The sequence below is a fragment of the Schistocerca nitens genome, chromosome 6 (genome assembly GCF_023898315.1).
Source record: "Schistocerca nitens isolate TAMUIC-IGC-003100 chromosome 6, iqSchNite1.1, whole genome shotgun sequence".
Lineage (NCBI taxonomy): Eukaryota > Metazoa > Arthropoda > Insecta > Orthoptera > Acrididae > Schistocerca > Schistocerca nitens.
This window is the reverse complement of record NC_064619.1, coordinates 212,598,989-212,616,290: the sequence shown is the minus strand read 5'-3', so window position 1 is coordinate 212,616,290 and position 17,302 is coordinate 212,598,989. Positions and strand designations below refer to the sequence as shown.

The 17,302-nt window shown below is 40.5% G+C and overlaps 1 protein-coding gene across 1 annotated transcript in view; it reads left to right on the top strand.

Moving 5' to 3' along the window:
• Nucleotides 1–17,302, top strand: part of LOC126263130 (uncharacterized) — a 252,741-nt gene that overhangs the window by 216,914 nt on the left and 18,525 nt on the right. The window contains exon 16 of the mRNA XM_049960152.1: nucleotides 1,495–1,740. Coding sequence (XP_049816109.1) covers nucleotides 1,495–1,740 — 246 coding nt within the window. The remainder of the gene's footprint in view (nucleotides 1–1,494; nucleotides 1,741–17,302) is intronic.

Genomic DNA, 17,302 nt, shown 5'->3' with positions numbered 1-17,302 from the left:
TGTTGATTGGCGTGTCTCCCCCCTCTACTCTGCCCTCTCCTCTCACCTTTTTTTGGAAAGTTATGTCCAGTTTGTCTGTTAAGAATAAATCACCTTAATTAATGTTACACCTGCCTTTGATTGCTATTTGTCCGTAAAGTGTTAATGTGAGGATTTTTCATTCTCTGTTATATACATTACTACAGAAGATAAAAATAATCCTTAGAGATAGTAAATTGGGGTTGGGGAATAGTGTTGCCAACAAACATCATCATACCACACATTACTTAAGTTATGAGATATTGCCCTTCTTTTTATTCTTTGCTAGTGAAGATGTGACATTTGGAACTACCTGATGTGAAGTTAGTCCATGGCATCGTCATTAATTTTATTGTCCCCTTCCGTGAACATGACAATAAAGTAGATCACAGAAGTTCATACTTGTGCAATCCCTACATGGCCCCAGGTACTTGAACGGTTACTACTCACCATCACAAGAGGTGGCACAGTGGAAACACGTCGGACACTCATTAGGGAGTATGGTGGTCAAAATCCCCATCCAGCCATCCAGATTTAGGTTTTCCATGGTTTCTCTAAATCTCTTTAGGCAAATGCTAGGATGGTTCCTTTGAAATGCACATGGTCAATTTCCTTCCCCAGTGAGAGTTTGTGCTCCATCTATAATGATATTGTTCTTGATGGGATGTTAAACTCTAATCTTCCCTCCTCCTTCCTTCAGATTCTCTCCAAAACAGAAGACAACTGATGAGAATAAGTGCAGAAGTCGTTGTCAGGCTATAATAGATGTGCTGTGTACATCAGTGTCACAAGTAAATGTCTGAGAGAAAATAATATTGCAGAATGTTTACTAACAAACAGTAAATAGGATGAAGTATTAAATAAACTTTACGGAGCCATTACACAGCTACACACAAGCTTTTTTATGTTGTGTATTTATTGTTTGTAGCCAGACCATAATTGTTACAATGTGCTTCTTCCCAAAACAGAGGAACTGGAAGGAGGTCAAATTTGAACTGAGGCAATTTACCCAGGATGCCTGTGTTATTGGATATCTGCAAATTGCTGCTGAAACAGCATGTTGCATCTCAGAAGAGGAGATGATGTCTCCTTAAGTGACACCGTAAAGCGCTGTGTTTGTGTTGGAGTTGCACATACAATAGCAAGTTAGAGGGAAAATTGTCTGTGTAGCTTTATCCTCATTTTTCAAGGCAAACATGTTCTCACCATTCAAAGTTATGAGAGTAATGGTTGTAATTAATAACAACTAATGCACAAGGTAGCTGTGTCAGTCTACCCACTGTCGTAAATCACAATACAAGTTGAGAGATTCAATTACATGAAACCTGGGATAAAGCAATGACAAGGCAGCTTGTTGAAGTGTACTTAATAAGTTATTAAGCAAAGTATATTATTGCATGTCAAAACTTGTGCTTTTAATGTTGGAAATAATGATTGTGTTTGCTTTTAATGAGTGGTTCTTTCCTTCACCAATAGGATACCCTTGCTGAAAATCTCAGGATGACTGTGTTTGATCTGAGGAAAAAGAATGAGAAACTGAAATTACTGTGTCATTCACAGACAGCTAAAGTAAACATGCTTGAAAATAAAATTACAGAGCTGAAAGGTGAAAAAAAGACCTATAGTAATGCACGCGTACAAACTGAGGACAAAGAGGAAGTTAATTTCTCCAACAAAGAAGTTCAAGTTGATATGTTTCCATTAAATGCTAGTCAGCGTGAGGTAAGTCATTAATTCGGCTCTTTCCACAAATATTAAGGTAAGATTAAGTTAGTGTTCATTTGATAGTGAAAGATTGTTATGTTCATATTTTCTTACATACTTTTTGTTACCGTATTTATTCCTCAGTGCTCTGTGTAAGGAGTAAATTGAGGGAGATGTGTAAGCTTTTCATTGTTGCTTGCACAGTGTTTCATATCAATTTGATAGCTCCTATTTTTGACATTTTCTGTCCTTACAAATTGGCAGTGTATAACACCTGAACCATTAAAGCCACTATCTTAACTACCCATATTTTTTATTAATCCAGTCCCAAAACTTTTTGGTCTAATGGAGATATTGTAAGAAGGGCTGCAAAATGATTTATAAGTTGTCTCCTTTGTTGACTGCTAATGTACCAAAGACTGCGACGTGCCTTATACAAAACAAAACATATGCTGATGGTGTTTGATGCATTTGAACATGGTGCAATACGTCCCCACAACAGATCCAGTAGGTGCTTGATGGTATATTAGTCAAGGAAACCGGCAGGCTAGTCCATTTGCCAAATATCCTCTCATTCCAAGAGTTCTTGCACCTGCACAGTTCGATGTCGCACATTGTCATTCATAAAAATGAAGGCAGGGCCAAATGCAGCCTTGAAAAGATGCTCATAGAGAAGAAGTACAGTGTCAAAACAGCATTGACCAGTGAGTGTACAGTGTTCAGAAATTTGGAGGTCAGTAAGCCCACGGAACATAACACCTGGACTACCAAAGTGATCATGTTCGACATCGTTCCTGTGTGCATTAGACGTTCCCACATCTCATTATATGAATGTACGCAATGCACCCAGGAACATTTTTGAACATGATCACTTTGGTGGTCCAGTTGTTATGGTGTAGGGATACATAATGTTGCATTGGCATTCTGACCTCCAAATCTTTTAACATCATACACTCACCAGTCAACGTTATTGTGACATGTGCCACTTCTCCAGGTGCATCTTTTCAGAGGTGCGTTTTGCCTTGACTTCATTTTTATAGGTGACAATGCACAAGTGCATCAAACTACGCAAATGTAAGAGTTCTTGGAACGAGGAGTGTATTTCGTGAATCAGCTGGCCTGTCTGTTCCCCTGTCTTACATCCCATTGAGGACCTGTGCGAAGTTTTGGGGAAAATTAATGCAGTAGGTCGACCTGCACCAATGACCATCTGGCAGTTATTAACCACGCTGGTGGAGGAATGGAATGCTCTGTCATAGAAACTCCTTACCAACTTGTGGCCAGAATAGGAGCCTGTTGCAGAGCATCCACGGTCATCATACAATCCATGAAGAACCGTGTCCTAGCTTTTGTAATGTTCACGGGACCGTCATGAGCTGCAGTGACTTGAGTATAGTTATTTTCTTTGAATAAAAGTCCTGTTTCTGTTCATCTCATACTTCGTCACCTTCTGTACTATACTGTAGCAGTTCTTTCTGTGTAAGAGCCAAATATCATCGAGCTATGTAACTTGCAAGCAAACATTATGTGAAAGGTACTTTCTTTCATAAATTTTGCACACCAGTTTGTATCTTCTTTAGTGAAGGAATATTTGAAAAAGTAATTAAACATTTCACTTCTGATTTGCTGCCCCCAACTTCAATTCCAGCATCAACCAAGAGGGTCTGGTCACTAGTTTTACAATGATGGGTACATATCCATCCAGGTCATGGTTAATCATTCGTTTGAACTTGAGCCACAGTTCTAAATGCTCCTGCCCAGAAGTAAATGTTTTCAGTTCCTCTTTGACATAACTGCTTCTTTTTATAATTTAGCAATCATAGTTTGTTACAACTGCCTCAGGGCCATTAATGCCACTTCAGTAAAGATCTCCTCAAAGATATCAGGTCTATTTTTTGCCAACTGGTCTAATATATTTCCATCATAGGTGGATTCCCAAACTATCTGTTGTAGGTAGAAAGAATTTAACAATGTTTTGAAGAATGTCTTGTCACACCACCGACTTACAAAACTATAGTTATTTCAATGGATTGAATCCTTCAGTAAGTCTCCTCCAATGATGACAGTATGATTGGGGAATATTCGTAGGAGCGAACTGAAGTTTTCCCTGCAATGAAGAATAAATATGAGGGTCATCCGAGAGCCAATGTTTGAGCATACAATCTGTGCACTGTCTTGGGGCAGCTACTCATTAGTTTGTGGTGTTCGGTGTGATGTGGACAGTTGCTGCATGCAGCTTTGTGGTGGAACTTGGCACATGGTAATTACAGAGATAGCTGTGACCAAGGATGTGCAGACTGCGAATCCCATCAGCTGTGAGGTATGAGGTGTTACTCATTTTCTCCCGCTGGAAAATGTTAGAGCTTGTGACATTCACTGCAGACTTGTCACCATTTATGGTGAAGGTGTAATGAATGCAGCGAGTGTCCAAAAGCATTGCATAATGTTTAAGGAAGGGAGAACAGATGACCATGATGAAAAGAGATTAGGGCGACGCTCCATCATCAAAATGCTAAAGAGAGAGGGGGGGGGGGGGGGGGGGAGTCTTCCTATCATTTGACAGAATTGATGATTCATGATTAGCGACATGCCTGAACAACATCAAGAATGTCTCATTTAGTTCTGTACAAAATTCTCACTCAGCACTTAGGATACTACAAAGTCTGTGCAAGGTAGGTGCCGTGCATGCTTATGCACAGCCTATTATCTGAGAAGCTGTTTTTGGTCAGTTGTTTTGGTGCATTTAAACTGTAGGTGGTTGTTTCCACTACTGGATCTGCACTCATACCGCCCCGGTCAGCAGCCATTATCTGCTGGATTCATTGGACATGGGGCAGCTCATCAGTAATGCTTCCACTATAACAGACAATTCCATGATTCACTGTAACATCTTACGCTGAAACACCAAAGAAACTGGTAAAGGCATGCGTATTTAAATACAGAGATATGTAAACAGGCTGAAGACAGCATTGTGTTTGGCAACGCCTGTATAAGACAACAAGTGTCTGGTGCAATTGTTAGATCAGTTACTGCTGCTACAATTTCAGGTTAGCAAGATTAAAGTGAGTTTGAACATGGTGTTACAGTTAGTGCACGAGTGATGGGGCACAGCATCTCTAAGGTAGCAATGAAATGGGGATTATCATATATGACCATTTTACGAGTGTATCGTGAATATCAGGAATCCGGTAAAACATTAAATCTCTGATATTTCTGTGGCTGGAGGAAGATCCTGCAAGATCAGGACTAATGATGACTGATCAGAATTGTTAAATGTGACAGAAGTACAACCCATCCGCAAATTGCTGCAGATTGCAAAGCTGGGCCATCAACAAGTGTCAACGTGTGAACCATTCAACAAAACATCATCAATATGGACTTTTGGAGCCAAAGGCCTATTCATGTACCCTTGATAACTGCAAGACACAAAGCTTTATGCCTCGCCTGGGCCCATCAACACCAACATTGGACTGTGGATGACTGGAAACATGTTGCCTGGTTGGACAAGTCTCGATCCAAATTATATCAAGCGGATGGACCTGTATAGGTATGGAGACAACCTCATGAATCCGTGGAACCTGCATGTCACCAGGGGACTATTCAAGCTGGTGGAGGCTCTGTTATGGTGTGGGGTGTGTGCCGTTGGAGTGATACATACATAAGCATCCTGTCTGATCGCCTGCATCCATTCATGTCCATTGTGCATTCTGACGGACTTGGGCAATTCCAGCAGAACAGTTCAACACCCCACATGTCCAGAATTGCTACAGAGTGGATCCAGGAACACTCTGCTGAGTTTAAACACTTCTGCTGCCCACCAAACTCCACAGTCATGAACATTACTGAGCAAATCTGGGATGCCTTGCAACATGCTGTTCAGATTAGATCTCCACTCCCTCATACTCTTACAAATTAATGGACAGCCCTGCAGGATTCACGGTGTCAGTTCCCTCCAACACTACTTCAGACATAAGTTAAGACCATGTCTTGTTGCAGCACTCCTGTGTGCTCGTGTGGTCCTTACATGATATTAGGCGGGTGTACCAGTTTCTTTGGACAACCAAAGTATAATCCACACTTTCATGAACACTTGCACCAATGCAATGTTAATTCTTGAGAAACCATTTTATTCAGTGGTTGCTGATCTCAGTTGTCTTCCCTCCACTTACACAGTATGTTGTCTTGCCAGGACAGCAAAATGCTGGCGTGTGGCTAAATGTCTCGAGAAGTCATTGTTCAGCTTTGTGGATACTGTGGCTGGAGTATCACCCAAGATGCACCAGGGCAACTTGCTACTCACTGCTGCTTTGGAATCTAACATCCAAATGCCTGTATACCATTACGTGGTGTGTCTTCATATGAAGCGCAGTCCCACATTTTTGCTCTGGAGTGCCCATACTACTGTAGGCATGACTATCACGTCTTTTGATTTTGGATAGATATGTAGCAATGGGCAATGATTTCAGGTAATGGATCAGTTCACTTGGTGGGTTAAGAAATCTCATTTTTAGTTTCTCCCTAATTTTAAGGAGAAATTTGTATGCTCTCCCGCATGTGCCTGGCGTATCCCATAGTTGTAATATGCAATCTTTTATTAACTTTTTGGTACTGGCCTCAGTTCAAAGTGTCCTTCATACTTCCATTTGACTGCCTTTCTTTAACAAATAAAGGACTCTCCTTTCCCTAATTTCCAAGCCCAGTAGGCATATTCTAGAATTACTAACCATGCATCATTCGGAATAGTGCGCAAGGCGCCCTATAACCTTAGTAACACTCCTCGTTGAACTCTACCGACTAATATGCTGGCTTCACAAGCTGATAACTATAACCCTAAATGCTTATACCTGAAGAGTGATGTTAATATATATTGTTTTCAAGGGAAGCTGAAATTGCCTATTTGCAGTAGTTATAATTTGTTCATCACATCTGCATCTTTTCTGCCTGCCTCCTTTATATGAGTACAAAGTCATGACACTCATCCAGGAGTAGTCCTAGATATCATGTTACTGTGCTGCTTCTAATTATTATATCATTTCATTGTATTTTAGGGCTTCTTGCTAGGTTCCCTTTCAGATGGATTTTTGTGAGGTGCTGGTGACAATTTGAACTTAAACACCATCCTTCATGTTCCTGGAACACTGCATTACATTTGTCTTCTGTAACTCTTCTGGAAGCACTGCATACAATGAACAGCATGTCATCTACAAATGCTACCAATCCACTCGTTACTGCTGTCATGTAACTTTTGTAGTACGGTCTCTAACGCTACCTCCCAAAACGCTGGACCACAAACAGACAGCCTTAAGTTATCATCCTTGTTATTTACTTTGCAGGCATATTAAAGAAGCATGTCTCCTGCGGCAAGAGTTCTCACAACCAAAGAAAGATGACCACTATTGGTTATAAAAAGCACCAGCTATATTGGTCATCATTGCTACAGTGTACACAGAATTTTGGGTTTCAGTTGACATGTCTCACCTGTACTGGTGAAGGCTCATCCCATATTGCAGTCTACGATCCTCTAATCTCTTGCATAAAAGCTTTTCAAATATCTTGAGGAGAGTGCTCAAAAGACAAATTGGTCCACAGGATTTGCGTATAATCGGATCCTTTTCTTGCCCTTGACAATTATCACCACTTCAGCCGTTGGGATCATTGCTTGCAAGAAACACTCGTTATACAGTTCACACAAGTTAATATATCAGGTTTGTATTATTTCGACAGAGATCCCGTCTGATCCTGAAGACCTTCTCTTTTTCAATCTTAAAATTATTTACCTAATTTCTACTTGTGCTAGGGGTACGGAAATGTCTGTTTCTGTAGTCTTCTGATAACATTTTTTGTAACTGTGCTGATCATCTGTCTCACCTTCCTCCTCCTCATCATCATCAGGAAGCAGTGTTTCCTGCAACAGGGCAGACGACTGTTCCCAACTTTCTGTTACCATCCCATCATTCCTTTTGAGCATGGGTAAGGCTGTTGATGATTGTATTTTCTCGCCGACTATTTTTATATGGTATACTCCAGGGACTGGTTTCCAAGTTAGTCTCCACAAATTGCTTCCATTCTTCCATTTTTGTTTTCCATAACTCTCCCATAAAACACTGTTTGTCATACCTGCATCTGTTCAGACTTCAGATTCTTTCTTCTTAGGTCATGCTGCTCTGGTATAAGTTTTTGGCTTTTCTTGTTTCACAGTTTAATTTCTGCTGCACCTTGCTCCAGGTGCAAGGTACTCCTCTAGAAGTACCTCTCCTGATAGGTGTCAGTGCCTCCATTGCTCTACAGTCAGTGTCAGTTCTTGCACTGTAATGTCTACATCATCACCCTGCAATGGACTTCTTGGGCACTGAAACACCATTCTCAGTTTTTCCCAGTTAGCCTCCGTGACGTTGTATTTGGGCCTTATGCGCATGTTTCCTGTGGTGTCTTGGATTTCCATTCAAGTGATGGTATAGTGTATGGTATTATGATCACTCAGTGTCATTCTACTGTCAACCTCCCAGCCTTTCGCACAGCACGCTGCTGCTGTATTTGCTAGAGTGACATCTTTATTTGACGTTGCTCTGACCCTCCCTTCATAAGTAGGTAGATTGCAAGGTGCATTCAGTACCTGTAGATTTACTTCCATAATGGCTCCTCCTAGTTGCCTTCCACAGCCATCAGAGGCGGCTATGCTACAATACTGTCTTTGCGTTTGTTTCAGTAGAGTAAATAAAGGGTGGTAATTATTGAACTGTATGAAATAAAATCGTCATAACTTCAGAACAGTTTGTGTTAGGACGTTCAAACTATGTGGTTGGCTGCATGGCATGTTGGGTATTAATATGCATGTCCATGGCTTGGTTTAGCGACAAAGCCCACTTTCATTTGAATAGGTTCGTTGTTAAGCAAAATTGGTACATTTGGGAGACTGAACATCCGCATTTTGCAATCGAGATGTCTCTTCATCCTCAATGGGGGACTCTGTGATGTGCAATGTCCATCACAGAATAATCAATGCGATATTATATGAGGGCACAGTGACAACCAAACAGTACATGAAGGTTTTGGAAGATGATCCTCATTATCCAAAGTGACCATGATGTCAACAAGATGTGTTTCATGCAAGATGGAGCTCAATCCCATCGAAGCAAGAGTGTGTTTGGTGTCCTGCATGAGCACTTTGGGGATCGCATTCTGACTCTGGGGTACTCGGAGGCCACTTTCATGGGCCCCAACTGGTCACCATATCCTCCGTATTTGAACACATGCAACTCCTTTTTGTGGGGCTATGTTAAAGACAAGTTCTACAGTAACTCCAAAACCATTGCTGAGCTGAAAACAGCCATTCAGGAGGTCATCGACAGCACCGATGTTCCAACACTTCAGCGGGTAATGCACCTCACTATTTGTCTATGCCATATCATCGCCAGCTATGGCAAGCATATCAAAATGTCATAACCTAAATCTGAATATCTGTAGTGATATTTACTTGTTGAATAAAGTGTGTGCACACCATAGTTTGTAACTTACTTACTTTTTTCCACATAGTTCAGTAATTGTCACCCTGAAAAAGGCTTAATTTGTCCTAGGTGAGTAATATCCTTTAGCTTTATCAGCTTGTCGATGTCATTGCTACTTGAAGATACAAGCAAACCAGGATGCAGCTCTCCTTCCTTCACACAACATTGTGTAACATACTGTCCCCACACCCTCCACCCAACAGTTTCCACCCCCCTCTGTTTTGTCATCCCCTCCGCATTCTAATGTCCCACCCTCTTTATTTGCAGCCTTCTGCCGACGTATCCATCTGCCTTTCCCCGCTGCTCTTCTTTGTTGCTCCTTTTTTCTGTACCTCCCTGCCTTACAATCTTCTGATGCTGCACCTGTTGCCAGTCTAGTCCCTGCATTCTCCATCAAGCTACATTCATCACTCTCCCCACCTGTACACTACTGTCCCTTCCCTTCCCCGCCTCCTCCAGATTGTTGCTTGCATCCCACATGACAGTTGCATTCTGGCCCGAGATGCTGGTGTGTGTGTGTGTGGGGGGGGGGGGGGGGGGGTCTTTTAATTGTGCCTGTCTGCAACTTGACATATCTTCATGTTTTTGTATGTCCATCCTTGTGGGTTGAGATCTGGGGGACTACGGCCTTTCACTATTGTTCAGACATGAAATATCTACAGCTGTCCTTAAGATGTCATCTATTGTGTAGCTACCAGTTCGGTGCTTCAACACACCTCCTTCAGGCCTTAGTTGATGCTGAAGTGGCTACCATGATCCATATGTACAATGCATCAGTGGCTGACAACATATGCAGACTACCTGTAACTTTGATGTCTCAAACCATCGACTGTCAAGTTGACAGTTGACAATTGATGGCTGGAGAGATGACATCACAGTTACAGGTAGTCTGCATATGTTATGTCAGCCACTGATGCATTGTACATATGGTTCGTGATAGCCACTTCAGCATCAACTAAGGCCTGAAGATGGTGCATTAAAGTGCTGAAACCGGTAGGTACACAATAAATGACATCTTCAGGACAGCTGTAGATGTCAAAGTGTTATACCTAGTTGAGCTTTCACTTTGCAACTGGGTTATTATTGGGACACCCGTTATTTGTAGCCCATTTCGCATTCTCTCCCTCAACTTTTCTGGCTTAATTACATATAGTCCCCTTTTATGCTTTGATCTCCACTTTTCTAAGTCTCACAGCAGTGCAGGACATTTGAGGTAGTACGCCTTATATGATGCATAATCAATCCACTATGTGGTGTGATCTTCTGCACCTACTATTAGAGTGGATATATGTTCACATCCGAAGTCCAGTGCGGTAATCAGTCCGTTGTGAGAGGACCGTTGTGTACCCTCATTATTGTAGATCCCTCAAAATGCAGGGATCACACTAGTGCTGCCTGAGCTGTAACCACCTCATATATGCCAAGGAGTAGGTGCCTGTCTAATACAGGACTCCAACAAACAGCACATATGCCATGCAGCCTGTACGTTGGTGGGTGGTGCCCCATGGGCAGATTCTCCAATCAATGAGTGGCATCAGGGCGGATGATCCTCAGTAAAACAGGTCAAACTCACCAGTACAGATAGCCGTGCAAACATGGAAACCTCAGCAGATAGAAGACAAGATTTTAATTCAGAGGCTTACAACCCCAATGTGTTTGTCTTTGGCCACACCTTGGGATGAGTCAGGCAAGTAGAAATGGAGATGGACAGTTTGCCCAGTTCTTGGTATGCTCCAAGACTGATGGAGAATATTTTGCAACAACAAAGCTGCTGTTTTTCATCAAAAATATTGAGGAGGGTTTGGAGAAGTTGCAAAATTGATCTCTGTTCATCAAAACTTTTAATACTAACAAATCACAGGCACTTCAGCCCTGTGCCATGATTGGGGATATACCATTTACCATCTCTCCTCATAACAAACTCAACAAGATTCAAGGTGTTGTCTTACAAAAGGATCCGACACTGCAAACAGATGAATAACTGTACAATAACCTACAGCAATGAGTAATAAATTTTGTTCGATGCATTCAGAGAGGACTCAAAGATAAAAGGATGGACACTGAAGCTTTCATCCTAGTTTTACCCAAGCAAGGTGTGATGTCAAGCCCTACTTCTCTTTTCCTATGAGATGTTGTTGTAGGTGCCAGAAGTTTGGACAAGTTTTCCCACTGTTCTAATGAAGGTGCATGGGCAATATGTGAAATGACAATGCATGAGGGCAACCCATGGGTACAACACGCTACATGTGTAAACAGTCCAGAATACCACAACCCTCATTTGCTGACCTATTCTATTTTCAAGAGGGCGGGGAAAATCCAGGAATATAAAACACCTGGCTTATCAAGATGCCAAGAAATATTTTAATAACCCCATCCAATTGAAATGATGTCAAACTTAGCAAACATTGTGTCAAAATCCACTTGTATCACAGTCATGAGGTATCATCAGCAACTTCTGGCCATAGTCACATAGCAAAGCCTGTTTTTCAATCTTGTGATGGCTCGGCATCTCCAGTGAAGGAGAACTCCTGCCAAGTTACTCCTCCCAGAATAAAACATACCAGCAGTCTACCACAAAAAAGCAGCTGTAAGAGTCACAGGTTTAGAAAAAAACATCTGTCCCAGAAGGCAAGATAGGGACTCCTCAGAGAAACCAAAACTTCACAGGTACAAGAAGAGAAAATCAAAAGCTAACAGATTCTGCTGCTTTTATTGAACATGCTCCCCACCCCCACCCCCCATACCTATGTACACTGAGGTGACAAAAATTGTGGGATAGCGATTTGAACATATATAGATGGCAATAGTATCACCTGTACAAGGCATAAAAGGGCAGTGCATTGGTGGAGCTTTCATTTGTACTCATATGATTCATGTGAAGAGGTATCCAACATGATGGGAATTAACAGACACTGAAGCGGAATGGTAGTTGGAGCTAGATGCATAGGACGTTCCATTTCAGAAATCGTTAGGTACTTCATTATTCTGAGAGCCATAGTGTCAAGTATGTGTCGAGAGGGACATATTTGAGGCATTACATCTCAGCAAGGACAATGCAGTGGCTAATGGCCTTCACTTAACAACAGAGAGCAGGGGCTTTTTCATAGAGTTGTTAATGCTAACAGGTAAGCAACTCTGCATGAAATAACCACAAAAACCAATATGGGACATACAATGAACACATATGTTGGTACAGTGTGGCAAAATTGGGCACTAATGGACTATGGCAGCAGATGACAGACAGAAGTGCCTTTTCTAACAGCATGACACTGCCTCCAGTCCTGGGCTCATGACCATATTGTTTGGATGCTAGATGACTGGAAAGCTATGGCCTGGTCAGATGAATCCTGAAATTCAGTTGGTTATGGCTCATAGTAGCGTTCAAGTGTGGGCAGGCCTACGAACCCGTGGCCCCAAGTTGTCAACAAGGCACTTTGGATGTTGTTGGTGGCTCCATAATGGTGTGGGCTGTGTTCACCTGGTCCAGCTGAACCGATTATTGAATGGAAATAGTTATGTTCGGCAACTTGAAGACCATTTGCAGCCATTCACGAACTTTGTGTTCCCAAACAATGATGGAATTTTTATTTATGACAATGTGCATTGTCACTGGGCCATAGTTGTTCGCAATTGGTTTGAAGAACTATTTAAGATGTGACAGAGGCCCTGCTTGTGGCTGTCTGTGGTGCAGGTTCAGTAATCTACAAGTTGTTGCTCATGTTGGTACCAATTATGCCTGTCGCTTGGGTTCTGAGGGCATCCTTAGTTCCTACGGGAGGCTAGCGGAATAGCAAAGACTGCTGGCCTTGCTTGGGGAGTGCAAGTAGTTATCACAATGTGTACTTTGTATGCAGAGTTGATAGGGGTCCTTCGGTTTAGAGCCGAGTGGAGGATCTCAAACAGTCTACATAGATTCTGTGACTGTCATGGTTGCAGGTTTTTGGACCTACACTGTGGGATGGAGAGTTATAGGAATTCCTCTGAAAGATCAGTGGTGCACCTCTCGGCTAGCAGAGTCCTTGTAGAATGCACATGGTTGTTTTTTAGGCTAGGCCGTAGTTTGAGGTCCTCTTAAGAATGTTCACCAATCGATATGCAGAGGCTGAAATGAGATCACATGCAAAGTAGACAATTCATGACTGTCAAAATTTTAGCAGTATTTCACGAAGTATTCATAACAAAGTTTCTAATTTATTGCCCTCCAGGAAATTTGTTGTGCTCGAATTGTTTCAAGAAGTGAGAGTTGGCTGGAACTCAAAGCAGAAAGCTCCGAAATATGTAGCAAGGTATGGAACATATATCAAAAAGGAAGATTAGACATCATAGAAAAGGGGGGGGGGGGGGGGGGGGTCATTGCTGTCGACAAAAATATTGTCTACAGAGTTATCTGGACCCAAGTAGCAGGCCTAAGTGAACTCCGGTTAATTATCAGATGTTTTTACCAGCCACCTGGCTCTGCTATAACGGTTGTAGAATCATTCAAGAAAGTCTACACTCAGTAGTATGGGAACACCCAGATCATGCAATATTAGTTGGAGGTGACTTAGTGTACCATGTATAGACTGGGACATGTAGATTCACTGCAAGTGATACAGACAGTACATACATACATTAATCCTTGTTCCATAGATCATGAATAATACATTTTGTAATGATGTGGAACGTGTCACTCTAAAATATGTCTGCTTGTGTCTGTATATGTGTGGATGGATATGTGTGTGTGTGCGCGAGTGTATACCCGTCCTTTTTTCCCCCTAAGGTAAGTCTTTCCGCTCCCAGGATTGGAATGACTCCTTACCCTCTCCCTTAAAACCCACATCCTTTCGTCTTTCCCTCTCCTTCCCTCTTTCCTGATGAGGCAACAGTTTGTTGCGAAAGCTTGAATTTTGTGTGTATGTTTGTGTTTGTTTGTGTGTCTATCGACCTGCCAGCGCTTTCGTTTGGTAAGTCACATCATCTTTGTTTTTAGATATAAAATAAGTTTTCTTTACACAAAATAATAATTTTTTTTACTACTTCATATCTAAGAATTCATCTATTGAGTAGAGGGAGCTGTCATTCAGAAATTCTTTTAATTTGCTTTTAAATGTTGGTTGGCTATCTGTCGGGCTTTTAATACTGTTTGGCAAATGACCAAAGATTTTTGTGGCAGCATAATTCACCCCTTTCTGTGCCAAAGTAAGATTTAATCCAGAATAGTGAGTAGCATCCTTTCTTCTAGTGTTGTAGCTATGCACTTCACTGTTATTTTTGAATTGGGATGGGTTATTAATGAGAAATTTCATTGAACAGTATATGTATTGCGAAGGTACTGTGAATATCCCAAGTTCCTTAAATAAATGTCTGCAAGGTGATCTTGGGTCTCCAGCTATTATTGTGATTACACACTTTTGTGCAATGAATACTTTCTCCCTTAATGACGAATTGCCCCAAAATATGATGCCATATGAAAGCAATGAATGAAAATAGGCATAGTAGGCTAATTTACTGATATGTTTATCACCAAAATTTGCAATAACCCTAATAGCATAACTGTTTCAGCAGATCATCGATGTGTTTCTTCCAATTCAATTTCTCATCAATGCGCACATCCAGAAATTTTGAGTATTCTACCTTAGCAACAGACTTCTGTTCATAGTCTATATTTATCAAAGGTGTTATGCCATTTACTGTACAGAATTGCATAAACTGTGTTTTCTTAAAATTCAGTGAGAGTCCATTTGCAGAGAACCACTTAATAATTTTCTGAAATTTGCAATTTCCTCAGCTGATTCTTGCTTCTTGGGTGTGATTACTATACTTGTATGATCAGCAAAAAGAACTAACTTTGCATCTTCATGAATATAGAGTAGAAGTCGTTACTACAATAAGTGACGCAAGACTGAACTCTGTGGGACACCATTCTTGATACCTCCCCAGTTAGAGGACTCTGCTGGTTTTTGTAGACTATCTGTACTGTTAATTTCAACCTTCTGCATTTTTCCAGTTAAGTATGAATTAAACCATTTGTGCACTGTCCCACTCATACCCCAATACTTAAGCTTATCTAGAAGAATTTCATGATTCACACAATCAAATGCCTTTGAGAGTTCACAAAATATCCCAATTGATGTTTGGTTATTCATTTCATTTAATATTTGATCAGTGAAAGCATATATAGCATTTTCTGTTGAAAAGCCTTTCTGAAAACCAAATTGACATTCTGTTAGTACTTCATTTTTACAAATATGTGATGCTACTCTTGAATACATTACTTTTTCAAGAATTTTGGATAAAGCTGTCAGAAGTGGGATCGGGCGGTAGTTGTTAGCATCAGATCTATCCCCTTTTTTATGCAGTGGTTTAACAATAGCATATTTCAGTCTATCTGGAAAAATTCCCTGTTTCAGTGAGCTACTATATATGTGGCTGAGAATCCTACTTATTTCTTGGAACAAGCTTTTAGTACTCTTTTGGAAATGCTATCAATTGCATGTGAGCTTTTACTTTTGAGTGAATTTATTATTTTCCTAATTTCAGTAGGAGAAGTAGGTTGAATTTCAATTTTATCAAATTGCGTATGTACTGGCTCTTCCATATACTGCCTTGCATTTTCTAATGAATAACTGAAACCTATTTTCTCTAAAACATTTTAAAAAATGATTATTACAAATGTTTTCTACTTCTGACTTCTTGTTAACAAACTTTTCATTGTGCCTGATAGAAATACAGTCTTCCTGTGCTCTCGGGTGCCCTGTTTCCCATTTCACAATATTCCAAATTGTTTTAATTTTATTATCAGATGTGCTAAACTCAGACACAATGCACATACTTCTGGACTTTTTAATAACTTTTCTTAATACAGTGCATTAGTTTTTATAATGTTTCATTGTTTCGGGATCATTACTCCTCCTAGCTATAAGATACATTTCTCTTTTCTTTTTAGAAGGTATTTTTATTCCTTTAGTAAGCCATGGCTTTTTACATGGTTTCTTACAATTATATTTCACTGTTTTCTTAGGGAAACTGTTTTGAAATATGCTCACAAAGGTATCATGAAATAGGTTAAATTTTAAATTAGCACCATGTTCCCTGTACACCTCACCCCAGTCTAACTGTTGCAAGCTTTCCCTAAAATTTTGAAGTGTTAAATCGTTAATGGAATTCACTATTTTGGAGGACTGTTTTGCATTACTGTGTGGAGCTATATCATATACTGCAACTAGCTGTGCATCGTGATCAGACAGACTATTCTTAACAGGAAAAGTTTTTATTTGATTAAATTTATCTTGGTCTATGAAAACGTTATCTATCAGTGTGCTGCTTTCCTGTACCACCAGAGTAGGAAAATCAATAACTGATGTCAAATTGAAAGAACCAAGTAATACTTCAAGGTCAAGCTTTCTATCTGACTTTCAGAAAATCTACGTTGAAATCCCCACAAACAATAATTTACTTTCCTTTGTCTGACAGGTAGCACAACAAAGAATTAAAGTTTTTCAAAAATAGTTGAAAATTTCCCAATGGGGATCTATACACGGCTACAATTATAAAAGTGCCTTTATTTAGTTTAAGCTCACATGCACGTGCTTCTATGTGTTGCTCTACGCTAAAATTTTTTAGCTTCCAAATTTTTCACACTATGACTGATTTTAACATATGTGGCAACTCCTCCTCTCTCCATAGTGTCTCTACTTACATCTGCTGAAAGCTTATATCCACCTACATTTACCAGTTCCATACCTGTGACTATATGATGTTCAGACAGGCATAGTACATCTATTCCACCCTCAGTTTCTAAATCTTCTATACAAACAAGATCATCTACTTAGTTTTTTAATCCCCTGATATTCTGATGCAATACATCAACATTATTTTTTACTGTGCTTTTATGTGAACCTTGTGACATACTAACATTAGGTTTCACTGTACTGTTATGAGAATCTTGTGATATTTTCACATCACTAGTACCTGCCTGTCTGAACTTTTCATTAAGCTTAATTTCAATCAATGTAGGATGATTGGATACTGATCTTAGCCTAAAAACGTACTCCCATGAGTTTGTGCCCCCCCCCCCAAGATTTTGCTATTATCCC